General features: G+C 42.9%; 1 protein-coding gene across 1 annotated transcript in view; it reads left to right on the top strand.

The window, feature by feature from the left end:
• The first annotated feature begins 4,090 nt into the window (after positions 1-4,090).
• JAZF1 (JAZF zinc finger 1) overlaps positions 4,091-19,379 on the top strand; it is a 340,900-nt gene continuing 325,611 nt past the window's right edge. Inside the window, exon 1 of the mRNA XM_061197863.1 lies at positions 4,091-4,391. Within this exon, the coding sequence (XP_061053846.1) occupies positions 4,277-4,391 (115 nt within the window). The 5' untranslated portion in view covers positions 4,091-4,276. The remainder of the gene's footprint in view (positions 4,392-19,379) is intronic.

The following is a 19,379-nucleotide window of genomic DNA, read 5'->3' as shown; positions in this document are numbered from 1 at the left end:
TCAGGCTCCAGAGTTTACAAATCCTGAGGCCACTGTCCAGGCAGTTCCTCTATAAATATACCTTCAGGAGTTGTACAACAGGAACCTGGCATAGATGTTCAATCAAGATGTCAGGAAACGAATGAAATAGTGATTGGTTGGCTGCTCTCATGACCTTATTTAAACCTCAGACTGGGCTGGCCAGATCCCATCAGAGTTGGGTTTGGAGCTATTATTTGGGTGCATGTGGCAGATTGCAGCAGAGGAGTAAACCCAGGAACTCAGAATGGCAGTCAATGGCTGGGTATTTTACTACTTTATTCTGGAGAAATCTTACAAAAAACTAGAAATGTAATGCCATAACTATGTATATAGTCAGTAAGGCAGAAGCATGAGGGTAGAGAACTTAAGGTAACACCCCTTAGGGTAACACCCATGAGGACTTGTCATTGGTGTCGTCCAACTAGAGAACCCCCGTTACTCATTCTAAGGCCAATGCTTAATTCTAGGCAGAATGAGACTGGGGGCCAAAATGAGAATTAATCACCAAAGAGCAGATAAAGCTGATTCATTTCTGAGCTGGAATAAAAGCAGTACAAAGACCTTGAAGACTTGGTTGCATACATACTAAACAAGAAAATCTGGAATAGACACTGTCCTCCTTGGAAGAAGGTGGGAACCTCAAGAAAACATCCTGTTGAAGCAAAGGTTGCTGTTGGCATAACTGGCAGCCTGAGTCTTCAAGAGCTGGGGAGTGTCATATATTCTTATAAGTGGCCAGGCTGGCATGAGTTGAAGAAGACCTACCTGTGTCCACGATCTACTCAGTCTACGTAGTGGTGGCAGTAAAAGGAGTGCCTCAAGCCCTTAAGGGCCTGTTTACATCCAGTAAACCTGAAAAGTACCTTAAGAGGGACCTGGAAGAATGATCCAGAAAACCTGAGAAAGAGTTGAAGGCAGTATGGAGAGTTAACAGAATCCAGTGTTCATAGACATCTTCTTGTAGTGCTAACAGATGTCCATGCAGGGCACAGGAAGTGCCCACTTTCGATGATCAGTGTATGCCTAAATTAACCGAATCCTGTACATGGAGGCCAGACAAGAAGCAGAGTCCTTTGGTGGCTTCGATTGGCTCCCTTAGACCAATGGATTCACACTTTCCTGGCAGCTGCCCCATTTTGTGGGCAATAGCCATGCTGGATTTTGGAGAATGCTACTAGATCCCAAAGCATTTGTAATGGTAAGCACCAAACTCTGGGGTCACTGTATGCCTGCATTTTGTGTGGGCCTACACATTGGGAGGACAGTGATCTGGGGGGAGGCAAATGGTTCCCAAGAAAGGGGTCTTAAACCCAGAGAGCACTTCCAGTCCACAGCCACCATCATCTCCTGCCTTCTCAGTTCTCTCACTGTCCCTTTCATCTGTATTATTTTTACTACCAAAATCAGGGGGACAAATTTTTTTTTAAGTATAGAGCTACATCAGCCATCACTTTCTCTGGGACATAATAAGTTGAAGTGTTTGTTGTATAGATTTTTATAGCTTCATGTTGACTTTATATGAAGGGACACCCTTGAAACAAACATTTTTATAAATGCAAGTACATAATGGTAAGCATGCCATTGTAAAGCAATTTTTTAAAAGTTTGCCAGTGGTTACTGTATCTTTGTCCTTCTAATGTCTGTTGATGCCTTGCTGAATACACTAAGAATACAGAGAGGAAACTTGGCTGTGTGTACCTGGAAAGAACTCACTCCATGATTCTGGCCTCAGTGTACCATATCTATAAAGCCCGTGGGTCTGCTGGCCAGAGTATCTTCCAGATCTAAAAGACCATGACTATGTATCTAATACAAAGGCCAGAGATGCCTAGAGTGTGCAGATTTTTAAAAAATAGGATGAGCAGTATGTCATATAAGCAGAGCTTCAGTTCACAGATGAAGAATTAGAGTGGGTTATTTTATGCAAAATAAATTGAGTCCTTTCAAAATATTAATAATTGCCCAAGATAAAGAAAAAAATGTTAATCTTAAAAATCAAAATTTTGATTCATTTTATAGGTTATTTTGGCTTGTTTCATTTTAAAAATTCTATTTATTAAATGTGCCCTGTGAAGGTTTTATTTTAGGAATACTGAAACTCATAGCAGGTAGTGGAGACGTAAACATTAGTGAAACCCAGTCCCTTTACTTCCTTCATCTTTCATCTGCACATTTCTGGCACTTTCCATCTCTGAGCTCTCTTGCCTGAACTACCTCTGTTCCTCTTCGCACTCTCTCTGGAGTTAATAATTCCACATGGACAGTTTCTCCTCCAGAGGACAAAGTTGCTACTTCTCCAAAGCTCTCCGTGCCTCCTCGCTTCCTCGACGCTGCCTCATGGTGGGGGTCCCTAACACTCGTCTCTAGGGGGAAGCTGTTTTGGCGTCGTTTTGGCTGAAGCTTTTGCATTGCATTTCCCTGTCCTGTTACTCGGTGTGGTGTGTATTCTGCCTGCTCTTAGCTGAAGGCCTTCCCAGACTGGGCAGCTGAATGCACTGCACAGCTGCCAAAATTCTAATTCAAGAGCTAGAATTCTTACTCCTGTTCTTTAGACCCTTGTCTGGCCCTGGCTCCAGTCTCCCGCCAACTGGGTCCCTGGCTCGTTATCAGGCCCACCCGGGCCCTGTCTCCACCCCCAAGTGGGCCCAGGAAATCATTCTTGGCACCAAACTAAACTTCAACCACACCACTACCCCAGCCTCACCCAACCCAACTCTCATCTCAGCACAAGTTGTTACCTTGTGAGCTGGCAGACAAGAGATGGGCTCGAAAAGAGGAAATGCCATGGGTGAGGGCACTCATCACCCCCAATTACTGTGACTGTCAGATTGTAAAACTTTTTGTGGTGCCTTTCCTCTATGAAAAGAATTAAGAATCCTACTAGAAATAACACTAGGGATGAATATAGTTTATGGAGAGGGGCATACTATTTCTCTATGTATCTGCACCAGAGGGTAAGTGAAATTTGTCCTAAAGAAAAATGCTAAATTCAGTATACTTGCATGATGAAAAAATGCACTGTTGGATCATAAACTGCTGATAATATGTAGGCAACTGTAAAAGTGCTATTGGAGAACACAAGCTTTAAAGGTAAAATATCAGTGAAATTGGTGGGGTTGGGGACAAGGAGGTAATTGATTCTTAGCAAAATGTTGGTTTCAGAGAAGCTACCTGATTCAGCCTAAATGCTTAACTGGTCAACATTATGGTTTAAATGCTCACAGGATGGTGTAATCTAGATTGATTGGAAGGATCTCTCTTTTAAATGAAGAGAAAGTATGTCCCTTGACCCTGTTTCTACTCCTTCTAGCCTTCACCAATGCACTGTCCTTTCTGCTGTGATAGTTTTGCTCCCAGGGAGACAGATGGGTTAATCCCCAGATCTGAGATGGGGCAGTGGGGTATTATCATTTGGGGAAATGAAATTAGTTTTCATTTTCCCAAAAGGGGCAGGGAGTATTACAAACGTGGTACACATGTAAAACACAGGCAAATGCACTTGACAATCAAGCACTCTATTTTGAAATTTAAATAAAGCTAAGATTTTCTTCTGGCCTAGAGGGAAACTTCATTAAAATCAATTAGTACAAACCTCCAGAGGAAATAGGCTTTTTTTTTTTTTTTAAAGAAGGTTTAACGAGTAAGGTGCACACAATTACCTTTCCTGGGTCCCCTGTGAATGTCAGTGTCAAACCTAGACAGGTGGCCAGGTGCAAACAAATGTCCCTGAGAGGGGCCTGGGTAACTCCCTGAGTTCTCACTGCAGGGAGGTAAGTGTAATTAATAGATGTATATATACCAGGAATGTAATACACATAACCAAGGAGGCTCCAAACAGATTTCATGTATTACCAACTGTGAAGGGCAGGCCGAGTGAGATAAAGTTGGTGGCAGGCGCTCCCAGGTGAGGCCTCGGTCCAGGGGCGGAGGTTGGGGCCGCACAGCTGTTGCCGCGCGCCCTGGTCCCTCCTCCCAGCTGCGGCGGCCTCACTCCCACCCCCACCCTCCCCCCGCCGCTCCCCCCGCCGCTCCCGACGCCGCCGCCGCCGCCTCCCCTCTGCCTCCCGGTCTCTCCTCGCAATCCTTCCATCGCTCTCGCCCCCTCTCCCTCCGTCCGGTCCTCTGCGCTCCCCTCACCCCGCCTCTCTCCCCCTCCCCCAGCCCCTCCTCTCCTCACCCCACCCTGCCTCCCTCCCTCCCTCCGCCCGCCCGGCGCTGGCTGAGCCGACACCAGGGGGGCTCTCGATGTAGCACCATGACAGGCATCGCCGCCGCCTCCTTCTTCTCTAATACCTGCCGATTCGGGGGCTGCGGACTCCACTTCCCCACCCTGGCCGACCTCATCGAGCACATCGAAGACAACCACATCGGTAAATGGCCCGGGGGTGGGCGGGGGTGCCCGGCGCGCGGAAACTCCTGCCCAGGCGAGAACCCCAGAATGGCCAGGGGTGGGGGGTGGTCAGGAGGGAGGAAGGCGGCGGCGGCGGCGGGGCGGGGAGGGTGTGTGGGAGCCCGGGGCATGGGGGTGGCGGGATGCGGAGGCGCGAGGTGCGGTGGGGATGGGGGCAGGGTGGGGATGGGGGAGAGGGAGGGGGAGGGGCGGGCGCCCCGAGGTGCCGCTGGCGGGCTGGGGGATTCCGAGGGGCGTGCGCGCCCGCGGTGAAGTGGTGGGAGTGGGGCTGCGCGGTGGAGGGGGCGGCGGGGGGAGGGACCCGGCGGCGGGGAGATGCGGCGCAGGGCGGAGGGCGCGGCGGGGCCGGCGGGGCCGGCGGGGCGGCCGGCCGGCTCTGGGCAGGAGCGCTGAGTTAGTTGGCCCGGGTGGTCGGAGCGGCTGGGGGCGGCTGGGGGCGGGCGCTGCAAGCCGCCCGCCGCTTCCGCCCGGGCTCGAGCTGTCAGGGCTCGGCGGCGGCTGCAGCCGCTGGGAGGTGGGAGCGGGGGAGCGGGGGGGCGGGGGTGGCTCCACCGCGGCAGCCATTCCGCTTCCTCCTCCCGGCACCGCCGCCACTGCGTCCTGTCAGCGCTGGTTGCTAGGTGTGGTGCGTCGGGAGGGGGCCGGAGGACGCGGCGCTTGCTCTTTCCCCCGGCGGCGGCAGGGCTCGCTGGCCTGAGGGCGCCCGCTTCTGCCCCGGCCTGGCGCGGTTGCCGGGGCGCTGCGGGCTGAGGTCCCGGGTGCGCCCGCGGGCCGCGCCCAGCGCCCAGGGCCGCGCCGCCCCGGAGGCCCCTGCGGCTGCGTCCGCTGGAGAGCCATCCCCCAGGACCCGGGGCAGGGCATTTAAATGCGCTTCGGCTCCGAGATTTGCCTTTCAAATGGTGCTAGGCCCGAGGTGCGCCGGCTGCGCCGGGTATCCGCAGCGGCGGCCTGCGCAGCGCCCCGGGAGCCGGGGACTTGGTGGCCGCGGGGGAGGGGGCACCCCGCGGGGCGGCTGCTTTCTCTTCCTGCCCAAGACCCCGGGGCCTTTCAACAAGTCCTTTAATTAGCAGAAGCTCTTGCACACGTTTCCACGCTCCTATCCGGAGCCCCTGCGAGGAGAGATGGGTCGGGTTCTTGTGGTTCGGGCGATTCAGCCACCTGCGGAAGGTGTGGCCGGAGCCCACGAGTTGTCCTGTGTGGGCTGGAAGGTGAAGGGCCCGCGTGATGCCCCAACGGGGCTGCCTAATCCAGAGAACCTGTGAATTGCCCCCAGAAAGTCATTTCCCAATGAATGCTATGGATTCTGCCATGTGGATGCAGCTCACGTTTCTACAAAGTTGAGAGAATAAATCACGACTGCTGTGTATTTATGCACGAATAAAATGAGGCCGAGCCTTAAGCTCCTTCTCTTAGTATAATGCTTTCTCTTTGCACACAGTGAGTGCTTAATAAACGTTGAATGCTAGTTTAGAATGGGTATATGATGGGACATCCAGAATGGGAAATACTCATTGAAAATGCCTACAAACCATCTTTCAAAACATAATCTGGATGAGTAATTGTCCAGGTTTTGAAACTTACAAAGTTTTAAAACATCCGTGTAATAACTTTTGCCATCTCCTCTGATAAAGGTGTGACAGAAGAGCTAGGGAAGTTTCGGTAGTCTTAAAAGCAGTTTAGTGGAGTAACATATTTGCTGATTCATCATCATGATTGAATAGTAATAACTGAAGGTGCTTAAAGGATAAATCAGATTTTTCATGATGGGTAGTTTAAAATAATACTAAAACTCCAGTAATGCAAAGCTCCAATGGAAATTTTGCCAGTTCAAGTTGTTTCTCTTACTTTCAATAATAAAAAATAATAAATATAAATAAAATAAATATGTATTATATAAATATATAAATAACATTTCCTGACCTAGGGAAGGCTGTCATTGCATATACCATTCACTCACAGTTATTTTAGGATAAACTATAATTAATGTGAGTAATGATTTCCCCACATTGCCTGCCTACTTGGACTAGCTGGTTAAAAGAAAATGTAAATTATATTTATTAAAATGTGTTAAAGACAGTTATCGTTCTTGAAGGTTTAAGTCTGTAATCAGTTAGATAATTTAAAACTAACTATTGGTGAATCACAAGTTCTTTAAGTTTGTAGAAATTGTCTTTGGTATCGTGCAAACGTTTTTAAGAGGGTTAAGTGGTCCATAAATTTTCTAAAACTTTTAAGTGATGGTCACCCCCAAAGCGCTAGTGTTTTTCTCTTAGTGAAAATATTGAACATTTAAGTTTATAACAGTAGCTATGACTTAGGTGAATTTGGGGGGCGCGGCTAACAATTACTATACTTTGGAATTAGTTGCACACCAGAAAACTTCATGGAAAGTAAATGTTAAGATGAACAAACACTTAAAATTCCCTGGCTGAAGAGACCAAGTGAAACTATTCTGTACCTTAACTGAGGAGAGGCCCCTTACTTTCAAAGACAGCCCCATATGCAGAAAGAAATAAGAATTGACCTCAAGAAGAATAAAAACAACCTGCTTAGTAGGCAGTGTCATGTAAATACACTTCCGATGAAGGGACATGAATGAAAATATACCAGATAAAGCATTTGGTGAACGTTCTATACTACATGTATTGTTAAGTGGAATTTATTGTTTGTGGGTCAGTCTATAAATTTTTGGAGAGAGATTGTTATTTTTAATGATTGATTTACCAATTCTGAGTCTTTTTCATCAAGTGGCCACATTAAAAAGATGCATGAAGACTACTAAGATATATGTTAATATTATCTTTAATTTTTTCAAGGAGTTTGTTATTTAGCAATTATAGGAGTATTAGAGATGTGCTCAGGTAACAGGTCCATCTTGACCTTTCTGAGTTATTACCATTTAACCACTAGTCAAAATCCTTAAGCAGTAATGAAATGAAGGTTTACGGATGGGAATATGGCATATTTCTTGCTTGACAGATTTTTCAAGGCCTTTAGTGTACAAAGCCCATAGTTTTCATTATAACTGTATTGTTTAGTTCAGATTAATTAAGTGCATTAATTTGAGAGTAGCTGTTATACATGTACACTCAGCTCTTGTTGTTAACCAATTATCCATACCCATTAGGAACAAGGATTTGGGGCTGTAGAGCCAAAGGAAGTGTGATTTGCACCATCCTCTGTTTTACCTCTTTTCCTTTCTGTTGGAGGAGTGCTGCACCTGAGGTCCCATTTTCTTCCTTGCATTTCATTGCTGGTTTAGTCCTGGAGCACCTGTCTCCATGTACAAGCTGAGTACCCCAGCTAAAACCCTCCCCCCACAACTTAAGTTGCCTGGAAATCCCACAGCCCTGCAGCTGTGAAGTGTTTCTCCATCAGCTTCACTATCAATTCATTCATAGCCTGGCTCTGTTTCCTGGAGATGGGGAAAGCTGATCAGGATTTGTTTGCTTCCTATTGTGAGTAAATACTGAGTTTGTAGAAACACTCTTGACATACACATCCTAGGTAGGTGAAGTTGAACTGGTAACTAGGAATCATAGAAACACCGAGAGTACTAAATTTAGCACTGAAGGTCGTGTCACAGACTCATGAGATGTCTGCTCCGTCTGTGCATCCCAGTGCTGTGAAGTCTTTTGGCTTTTGGTCTCAGAAAGACAACTGTTTAATCATTCTTCCTAGATTTGATTATTTGGTACATTTGTAAGAATCAAAAGCATTTTGATTTTTATTTATATATTAATAGATATTGAGCACCTATTTTGTACCAGGCACAGTTCTAGGCACTTGGTATATTTTGGTGAACAAAGATCCCAGCCTTTGGGGAGGTTATGTTCTAGTGGTGGGAGATAGACAATAAATAGTCAGCATAAGATGTAAATTATATAGTATGTTGGAAGGTGGTTAGTGGTATGGAAGAGACCGATTAGAGCAGGCTAAGGTGGATTGGGAGATGAAGTGTTGGAATTTCCAGTTGGTTGGTCAGTATAGGCCTCGCTGAGAAGCTGACAGGTGAGCCAAAACCTTGACAGAAGTGAGGGAGTTAGCCATGAGGACAAACAGGGAACATTAAGGTCCAGGCAGAGGGAACAGGAATGCAACTTGCACCTCTTAAACTGAAACACAGATTTGACCGGATTCAGTTATTCTTGTGATGGTACTAAACGAGCAGGTCATTTAGAACTTGGGAGCCTCAGTTTTGCTATTCTTGACTAAGACTTTCCTGTCGGGGCCCCATAAGGAGGTGGCGTATTGTTGCCTAATGGTGGCTTGCGGTAGCTATGACTTGGTTGGGTCTTGACCCTGAATGTCAGCAGGTTTCTTGTTGTGAGTCTCCTCATCTCTAAAATCCGGGTAATAAATCCATGCTGCTTCATTTCATAGGATAGATTTGTAAACCATCTAATTAATAAAGGTCAAAGTCTCCGGAAAGAAAAATAAGGTAGTTACTATCAATAATGTAGAATTTGGCTCCAAGGACAGTTTGGTAAAAATTTGCATTATCTTAAAGCCGCGCTACAGTATACTAAATAGATGGGTGTATGATATGTAGTAGGCTCTTATTATCCCCACTTTATAGGTGAGCAAACTGAGGCACAGAAAGGTTACTTAACTTGCCTAAGTTTCCGTGACTGGTAAGTGTGAGCTGGAATTTGAATTTCAGACGGGTATGCAGAGCTGGGCTTGTGCCAAATTGCCAAACAGCTGAAGAGCTAGACAGCCCTGGCCCTGCTCCCCTTCCACACCCAACCGGTCTGCTTCCTCCTTCAGGAAGTAACTCTGACCCCTTGAGATGAGGATCATCTCGGAGGCCCCATGGTGAACCCCGTTTGCTTGGTTTGGAATATGCATCTCTGCCACTTGTCAGCCATTTGACTAAGGACAAATGACTTAACCACACTGAGCTTCAGTTTCGTCTTCTGTATAATGAGGATCATAACAGCACCTACCCCGTGGAGTGGCTGATGAGGGTTAAGTGAGCTAATATGTGTAAAGTACTCATTTACTTCAGTAGTAGTAAGTTATGTACGTCATCCAGTTTCTTGCCATTTTGTGTGTTTGCTAAGTAAGTATGTTGGAATCCTATGAAGGTCTACATTAGAGGTTAATAGAATGTGGGTGGTGTCCACCTACAACTATATAAAATCACCAGGCCTGTCCCAGGAAAGACGGAGAGTCAGAAATGGGACACCCACAGTCCAGTGTTGGGGTTGCAGCCTCTGGCCACTTTCTCTTCCATGTGGCCAGAGGTACTTTAGACGCTGGCAAAGGCCTTTGCCGCTGTGGACTAGGAAGTGGTGTCAAGGCCAGCGGCTTCCAACATGGCCTTTCCTTGTGGCCTGCATTTAGTTGAAAAAAACCCAAGACTAGAAAGAGGCACTGTGCCTTGGGCCTGTGGGCACATTCCCACGAGGGCATTTCCTGTGGAGAGAAGGAATGACTGAATGAATAAATGGATGAATTAAAGGCTTGTCCCTGCCCGCCCTGCTCTTTGCCTGTACCCTGTGGCTTGGTGGCAAGATGCCCTGTTACTCCCTCCCGTGGTTCACTAGAAGGTCCCAGGTAGAGAGCCGGGGAGATTTTAAGTGCGTGTGTGTGCATGAGTGGGCACACACGTGTGCACACACCACCCAGTGGGGGACCCCTAAATGTAAAACTTCCTCCAAAACACCGTCTTTAGTGGCTTTTCCATTTGCCCACTTGTCACCTGAAAGCAGTCAAATCACCCTTTATAAAACATTGCTAGTGAACATCCTGTCTCATAAGTTTCACGAGTTTTTGATTGTTTTCTCCTGTCCATGTTTTCTGATGTATGACTGAAACGCACAGACAGAAAAACTCTGCCTACAGCCGACTAACTTGACAGAAGCCTTCATATTCTTTGGAAACTAGTTTCCTTTAGAGTGCAATTATTTTGGTGACATCTCCCACCTTGACAATTCTAGAAGTGCAAACTGACAGCTGTTTTCAGAAAACCTGATTCTTCTGTTAATGACAGGGAAGAAGCCTCCAGACTGGAGCAGGCTGGTGATACTTGATGAGAGGGGCTTTCCTAGGACTGTCTGGAAGCCAAAGGCCTTGAGTTTTAGACTGAGGTCTGAGAGACAGGGCACAATGCTATTGAAGCCCTTAAAAATCCTCCCTTTTTTTCCAGCTTTTGCTTTTAGGACAAGAATCATACCCCTCATGTCCTTAGGTTTCCCTCCCCACCCCATCCTTACCCCTGCCCTCAGATCTTAACAGTGCAGACATGGCCTGGGTACTACTGAAGAAATATCAGTACTTGCTGGATTGCAGATAATACATTTTGTTTCATGACGAGGTAATAGATTTGTTCCATACTGACCTAGCTAAAGTGTTGAATAGCAGATGTTGTTTTATTTAGAATCTGAAAATCGGAAACTGCAAATGTCAGAAACTTATTATATGTTTCTTTAAAAAAAGGCTTTCATTTAATATGCTAAATCAGTTGAAAGAAAATTATATTTTCCCCTTGCACTAAGCACTGTAATCATGCAGTAGTTTTCACCTATTTTTTTTAAAGTCCAGCTGCAAGCACAGACCAGATTAATGGATATTCTCTTTAAGGATGAAGCCTTCCCAATAACTCTCTCTCCACTTTGGCAGACGTCAAAGTGCCTCTTTTGGGTCACTAACTACAGACTCTCTGTCCAGCACTAGAGAGCATTGATAGTCTCCTGATGGCCTGGCTCACCCACTGGCCTCCTAAAGGAAGCCCTGTTCTTTGTCTGCCAGGCTCTAATAGTGCCTTTCTTCTGAGATAGACCTCCTTGAAGGGACAAGATCTGGATACCATGCTGTTAATTTGAAAAGACTCACTCTTTCTTTGGTATTATACATATATAGAATTAATGTATATACATAATGTATAGATAAATGTTATATATATAAAATATATAATACAAATACATATATAATGCATACATAAATGGTATATGTATATGTGTGTATTTATACATGTATGTGTATATACACCACACAGATATATGTATACATATATACATATGTGTATTTATAGGTGGGTATATAATATATACATTTCTCTCTCTCTCTAGATCACTGTGGATAGTGAGGACTACCACAAACATTTTTGAGTATTTTCTATCTACAGTACTTAGGACTGTACTTCCTGTTTCCAAGGGATTGAAATTTATTTGGAGAGACCAGGCATGTACAGACTGAGATAAATGATGAAGAATAATGGGGACCACAGAGGCAGATTTATTGTGAAGCTAATGAATTGTAAGCCCCAGGACCCCTCACTTGTACAGTATATGTTTTACCATTTCTGAATATATTGCTTGGGCTCACCCAGCCGTTTCCAAGGCCCTAGAGGAGCCCACCAGGGTACACAGCCATGCATTCATGGATGACATCATAACTTGTAAAATTTGTAGGGTGTAAGGTTTCAACAGCAGTCGGGTAACATTATCCTTTTTCACTCTGACTTCCCTTCTGTAACATTTCTCCTTGGATTCAGTGACATCGGAGTTGAGAGTGTTTCTGAGATATAGCTAAGGGGCAGTTGAATTTGGGACACTTTTAGTTTGGGTTGAGTGGGATGTATTTATTCAGTTCACAGTCGTCTCTATGTCTAGTTAAGTTATTCCTAGCCATCCTAGGGTAGGAATCACTTCCCAGGAATGTCGTCCACCTGGGGATGTGCCAATGTGCCAGCTCACCTAGGGTCTGTACACAAAGGGGCAGGGATGGGTTAATATTGCAGCATGAATCTGTACTATGACTTCTGCTGGTGGGAATATGGTTTGAATGTGGTATGGAGCCAGAAGCAAGTCTGGAAAATTCTTCTACTTATTAGATGTATAAAATTGTAAGTAGAAGATTCACTTCTCATCTAAGTGTCTTTGATGTGCAAGTTCTTTCTGTTAGGAATATACTCAATAATGCAAATATACATTTATAAATGCACCATGTTTTTTAATGGGAATTCTGTGTTTAAGTTTCTTGTTTGACGTGAGTGTGTAAATGTGTAGATACACACATACGTAAACACATATCAGTGACAACAAAAAACACAACAAACTGATTACTGAGTGTCATCAGTACAAAAAATATTTAAAGTTAGTCAATGCACAAGAAAACTTGGAATGCCCTGAATTCTTGTGGCTCACATGTGAAAGAAAATTAATAAGTGTTTACAAATTTGACAACAATCCTAAAAATTTATATGGCATCATAAAGAGCTATGAGGCTAAAAGTAACTTTTCTGAATTATCAATAATTAAAAATAAATTTTGATCACCCATGCTTGAGGAAAGACCAATTTATCTTTGTGCCGTATAGAAAATGATATTAATATGAATCATTGTCATATGAGAAGTAATCAGAGTGTGCAGCCCCAAAGAAGTATTTACAGCAGTGTTTCAGGTGATAAATTAATTCACATACTGGGTTCTTTTTCTGAATTTTGATTTTGTGGTGTTTTGGTAATGTCAGCTTTAAAACTTTGTATTTTGCTGTGATTTTTGAAAATCTAAATAATCACTTTTCTAAGCATTTTGTATTTATAATGTTGCAGTTTTTTTCATAAACAGGGTCTAAAGCTGCAGGCCCTGTAAAACTTGGGTCCATTTCTTGGTACTAATTAGAGAGTCATTACTATGTGCCAGATACAGTTCTAAACAATTTTCATACAGGATCTAATTCACCCTCACAGCAAGCTATGAATTAGACATTTCCATCCTAGAAGTACCGCCTTCTAATTTGGAGTTAAATATGCTACCATATTAGTTAAATACCGTATCTGGTGAAATATGACTAGAATGCTTGTTTATTTTGGTAAGATTAAAAAACAAACATTTCCCTCAGTAAATAGCATCATTATAACTGGTCCTTCCTCCTTTGTGCTGTAGCGTTGGCTCATGTCTCTGCCAGAATTGTGTGCACCGTACTTTATGGTAACCACCTATGTACTTTGCCTCCCCCAGAAACTTGGCCCCTTTCTGTAGGACTGGGCCTTGCCATCCTCCTAGCGTCTTCCTCAAGAAGTGTTTTCAGAAATGAAATGAAAATAAAAATCAAGAAACATCTTGGGCTGTGGAAAGAATAAGTTACAAAGGGAACTTTGGGCAGTGAACAGCATTTTTGAAGCTAATCATCTCTGGAGGTGTGCATACGTGAGGACTTACATATTTATTTGTTTATGTGTATATGTTAATGGCACACATACAAACACTAGTTATGTAATTAGTCTAGGGTAGTTTATATTAAGGAAATTTGAAGAAGACTTTTTTTTTTTTTAAAAAGGGAGATTTGAAAAAGAAATCCACTTCTTTATTTTTACACTTGGGAATTGAACTTGGTGAATCCTCTTCCAAGTTGAGAATATTAGTTGAATCATTGAAGCTTAGTTGAATCATTTTTTGCCTGACCGACAGTATTTTGCTGTCTAGAACATTCTAGGGCTTAAACAATGCTAGGACAAAAAAGTATCTTGCATCCCTTCCACATCTTTGCCAGGGATGTTTGGTGTAAGGGAGGCCAGGGGCTGCAGTGGGGAGAAGCTGGGGCTGTGAAGCTAGACAGAATTGGATTTTGAATCCTGATTCCACTTGGACAGTTCTGACAATCTTATTTATATAAAATAGTAACAATAACTACTATCATTAAGTGTCCACTAGTGATGCACTGGTTAGCTGCTTTATACGCATTGCTTAAGAATTCAATATGAGTCCCATTTGACATAAGAAACAGACCAAGACCTAGACCAAATCACCCAGCATGAAGTACACAGCCAGTAAAATGCTCAGGGGAGTGAGGGACAGGCTTTGCTCTCAGGTGTCCCCATATACCTTAGCACTTGCTCTTTATAAACTGTGACTTTTTATGAGATGTTTGCATTTTAATAGAAGGCTGTTGTATACCTAAGTGTCTTACACACAGAATGGCTGCATTTCCAAAGGGAACAGATGTTTCAAGGCTTTTAAGAAAATGTTTATGTAGGTTAGGAGAGTCCATGAGCATCCCAGCATCACAGTAACAGTAATGAAAACAATAATTTGGCAATTCTAAAATGGTTATAATTACTGAATTGTCTAAAGATGCTGACTGGTTTTCTTTCCTTTACCGATACTTATTTATCTGGGGGTGGAAGACTCTTTTCAAACATAATACCTAACACTATAAACACTTACAAACTTCTCTTTTACTTTAGATTTTCAAAATTAAAATAATGTCATTATGTTCATGTGCATTATTTTAAAAATCTGTTTGGACCAATGATACCTAACTGGACCCAGCTATATAAACATTGTGAATTAGGAGCCCTGACCTCTTAGCATGTGTTTAGAGCCCTCCCTGACGGACATTTCCCTGCTGGCACTGACGACACACTTTAGGTCACATTTCTGTATCATCAGACCTCGAACGGCTGGTGCAGGAGCACATCTGGGCTTAAAAATTGAAGCCCCCCTTTTCTTAACTAAATCATTCAGTTAAAGTCTCTCGAATGCTAATTTAGCTGCCTGATTCTCAATACATGGCATAATTATATAAGAAATGGCAAAAGCAGGGGAATCTATAGAGACATATTTATATAGCTTACTGTTAAGTAAACTGAATAGCATGGTAATAAGCATAAATAAGTGTAAGTTATGCCCATGCTTCCTTAGGTATCAAACATCAAATAAAGGTGATGGGACTTTTGAAGCTTTTTTGTAAATTCAAGCTAAATACATATTACGGAAAGCTTTCACCTCTAAAATTCCAGGTGAACTTTTCTAGGCCTCTGTCCTTGTGGAGCTAATCTCTTGTTGGGGTATCTGACAGGCTGATGTGTCTGATAAATGTGGGCTAAAACTCCTCTTCAGGACTCCCAGCAGGTGTCACACAGGCCCCAGGTAATTTATAGATAGTTTAGATTTTAGATCTTTATCGAGTAGATCTTTTGATAGAATATTTCTGACACTAGACGTCTGGAGTTTGGCACCAACTCAACCCACTGGTTGACAGTGTGTGATTTAAGTTAATGCATTTCAGTGTTCTGCTTGGGCTGGAAACTCCCGTTTGTATGTTGGCTTCACTTCAGCACTTTCAGGGGCCCACACCAAAATGTTTGCTGTAAAAATATGCAAACGTCAGACCAAAAAATTTGATCAAGAGATGTTAAGTTATATGTGCTTTTCATTTCGGATGTTAGAATAAAGAAATGATATTTTGTCAAAACCTGGAAAGATGATAGCATCTTAAGTGTCTATGTCATATATGTTGGAAAGTAATGAGAATGTTTCTTATCTGTGGAAATCAGTCTTACTGATTTATAAGTCACACCCTGTATAGCGGTAGAGTTTACATCAGTAGTGTTCAACAAGAACAGAGACACTTGGATGAACCTGGAGAAAATAAGGATGCCCGGGCTCCACCACCAGACCTTCTGATGTGCTTGACCAGAGGTGGTCTGGGTCTGAGCATCTGTGTTTTTAACACTTCAAAGTTGAATCTATCATGTTGCCAAGGTTGGGAACCCAGTGGCTTACGCTAATGAAATAATTAACATTGTGAGGGTTAGGGAGTGTTAAAAAGGAATCACTTTTAAAGAGCTGTAACCTTTTTGGGTTTCCATTCTAATAGATGTAATTTTTAGTTTTACTGGAGGCAAGCATTTAATATAGGCGAGTATGAAGACCTGATACTAACTCAGGTATGTAGTTAGAGCAGAAGTGCTCAAACTGGGGAGCTTGTGGCCTAAGCGTCTCAAACCCAGATATCCTCAGGACACAATGTATGAGTGAACTGACCAAGTTCAATGTAATTTGGAGTAGAGGGAACTCTGGCAAACCAGAGAGCCCTTGCTTCACTGACCTGCAGCTCAGTGCTCCCATGTTGGAGTACAGGCCCTTTGTCCGCAGGTTCTGTTATTATAATTATTATTATTACTGCTACTTTTAGAAGCTAGGAATTAATATTTTTATGTGAAATCTATCTTTAAATGTTTGCAACTAATACAGATGGGTTTTAAAACATTGTACGAGAAGACTACTGCATTGTACCTAATCACTGTATTTAATGAGTGATGGTAAGGATGGACCTGTGTTTATAATGGAGTACATGTGAATGCTGAGATGCAGAGTAAACTTTGAAGACCATTATTTCCAGCAGGGAAGCTATGCAAACTACATAAAGTGTAATGGAAAGAACATATATTTTTTCCCCATTTCTCTTTGTGAAATGGTTGACTGTTTTTTTAATATGAAAACTTAGTGACTTATCATTTTTCTTTTATACCAAATTCTAAACAATGAGGCTTAGTTTTGAAAGTGTATTAGGATCATTCTCAGTGGTATTTCCCTCCTTTGGGGAAAAAAAGGACCACTCAAAAACTCTATCCTAGGTGTTTTCATCACAGCAAAGAAAAAAAAAACCTTTTGCAGATGGATTGAATATCGTACCACTAGAAAACTGGAAGGAAACTTAGAGTTGATCTAGTCTGATTAGCTAATTCCATAGATGAAGAATCCATGGTGATTTAAAGTCATGAGCAGGCAAGAGAGCTTGGCCAGGAGGGGTGGAGAGCACAGCCCTGGAGCAGCAGTTCAGCTTGGGGTTCCTGGAGCCGGCTGGCCTCACTTGGAATCCTGGGTTTGCTCCTTCTGTCAAGTGATATAATCTCTCTGCGCCTCATTTTCTTCATCTCTAAAATGGGAGTAATAGTACGTATCTCAAGGTGTAGTGAGATACCACACACATGTGGTGCGTTAGCTGTTGGAACTCTGGAGAATTCTGAAGAGAAGAAAACTCTCCAGTGAGTTCCCTTCATTGCCTCTGGAGGAAGCTGTGTGGAGGCGTTTCTGTAGGGTGGTCAGGGGCGGTGCCTCCAGTCCCACTGCCTGTGTGACCTTGGCCAAATTATTTAATTTCTCTAGACCTCAGCTTCTGTGAGATGAGCAAAGTCAGTATTTATCTCAGAGTGCTGTTATGAGGATTAAATAAAAACATGCATTTGAGGGGCCTGGCAACCAGAAAACACCCCATAAACGTTAATGCTGATAGAATTGTATCGTCTTCTTGCATCTGCGTTGGTGTTCCCAATGCCACATTCCTCAGATTCTTCTATCCTCTTTGTTTTCATAATACAATGGAAGAAGGTGAATCCAAGTAACCTTATACATTTCTGTTCTTTGTTAAGCATTTTTACTTTGAGATCTTTGGTGAGATTCGATTTCCCTGGTAGAGTTTTGGTTTGTGTTTGAATAAGTCGTACTGAGTGGTCGTCGGAATCCTTGAGCTGTTAAAACATTCCACACACAAATTCTTGCTGTTTCAAAATATACCAGCCTTAATTTAGTATTGTTTGTCTAGATCTAAGTTTTTGAGACGTTAGATCATGTGATTGGAAAAATGACTTCCATGTTTGATAAATATAATTTTCTATTTGGGAGAAAAGGCATTTTAGAGGTCTAGAGAGGTTTATTAAACTATATAAACAGAAAACACAATTTTTTCATGTTGTACCAACTAAGCAGTGGAAAAACAGGAGATGGTTTTGTATGAATTGTTTGTGATGGTTTATTGTGAATCATTCGAAAGGATTTGTAGGGCTTTTATGAAGAAATCCAAGAACATGACTGTAGGACTCTTAACAAAATGCCATGTTCTCGTTAAGTGGCTGTGCATCTCTTTAATAATAGTTCTTGAAATGTCACATACTCAAATGCTGGAAGCTTCTCAGGAAAGTCCCAGGATAGGCCTTGTTTTAGAGGCTTTAGTGGCAGTAGTTGAGTTTTTTACTGATTGCAGAGGATATTTAAAATACTTTATTCCTAAATGGTATCTGACAATGACTGAAATCCTTTTCAGTCCTATAGAATATGTTGCCACTGGTTTTCCCCTTTAAAGAGTATGCAGGGATCCGATACAGTTAAGCAGCTGATCCAGGCTTATGAGACTTATCAATAATTGAATTTAAAAATGGTTTCCAGCTCTTTTATTACTGAGGGTCCCTTTAGTTATTTTCCTTCTCCCTCCCCATGGATTCTAAGTCTTGACAGATTTTTGTCCAACAAACAACCTGATTTGGTAAGTAATTAAATGCTTTGTTTTTCTGCATTTTCAGCAGCAACATCTAAAACTCTCTATTTATATATTTGATCAATATTTATGAGTACTAACTATGCGGGCACTGTAGTGAACAACGCAATTAAAGTCCGTGCTCACAGGAGAAGCAGACAAAACACAAATACATAAGATAATTTCAAACAGTCATAACGCTGTGGAGAAAAACAGAGTGAGTCAGGAGAGAGAGGCTAAGAGGCCTATTTGAGATAAGGTAGAGGGAGGCATCTCGGAAGGCACCTGAATGAAGTAGGGGATGAATGAGCCATTCGGGTATCTGGGGGAAGAATGTTTCAGGCAGAGGGACCAGCAAGGACAAAGGTCCAGAGCAGGAGTGTCTGGTGTGCTTGAGGAACAGCAGGGAGGCTGGGGTGGTGGAAGCAGAGAGAAGAAGGAGGAGGGGGTGGAGGGTGGGATAAGAGCAGTTGTCAGGGACCTCCGCGTGTCGACATGTGTCAGCCAGTGTCACCTGAAGGAGTTAAAATAACTCCAACCCCAAAAGATGATGTGGAATGTTGTGTAGCTTTATTATGGTTATAGTTTTCACTATGCTTTTTGTAACATCCAAATAGCTCAAGGACCCCATTTCCACCTCAAAGCCCTGTAGAGATTGGGAAACCCTAATTGGCCTCTAGATCTCTTCAAATCTAGTTTGCTTTTTGTTTAAACCTAAAAGCTCTATTTATATTTTGCAATCCATGTTGAGATAAAGATTTTTGACTAATATAATTCATTTAGTGTTTGCTGTTTTATTTTGGAGTGGGAGTGAAAATAAGGATTATCAATAATCATAATGCATAAAAAAATAATGTTTGGTATAGTTTTCAAACTCTGGGGACCTATGGATTTCTTAAAA

Source organism: Eubalaena glacialis, chromosome 8 (genome assembly GCF_028564815.1).
Source record: "Eubalaena glacialis isolate mEubGla1 chromosome 8, mEubGla1.1.hap2.+ XY, whole genome shotgun sequence".
NCBI lineage: Eukaryota > Metazoa > Chordata > Mammalia > Artiodactyla > Balaenidae > Eubalaena > Eubalaena glacialis.
Note: the sequence above shows the minus strand (reverse complement) of the source record. Positions and strands in the feature narration are given on the sequence as shown.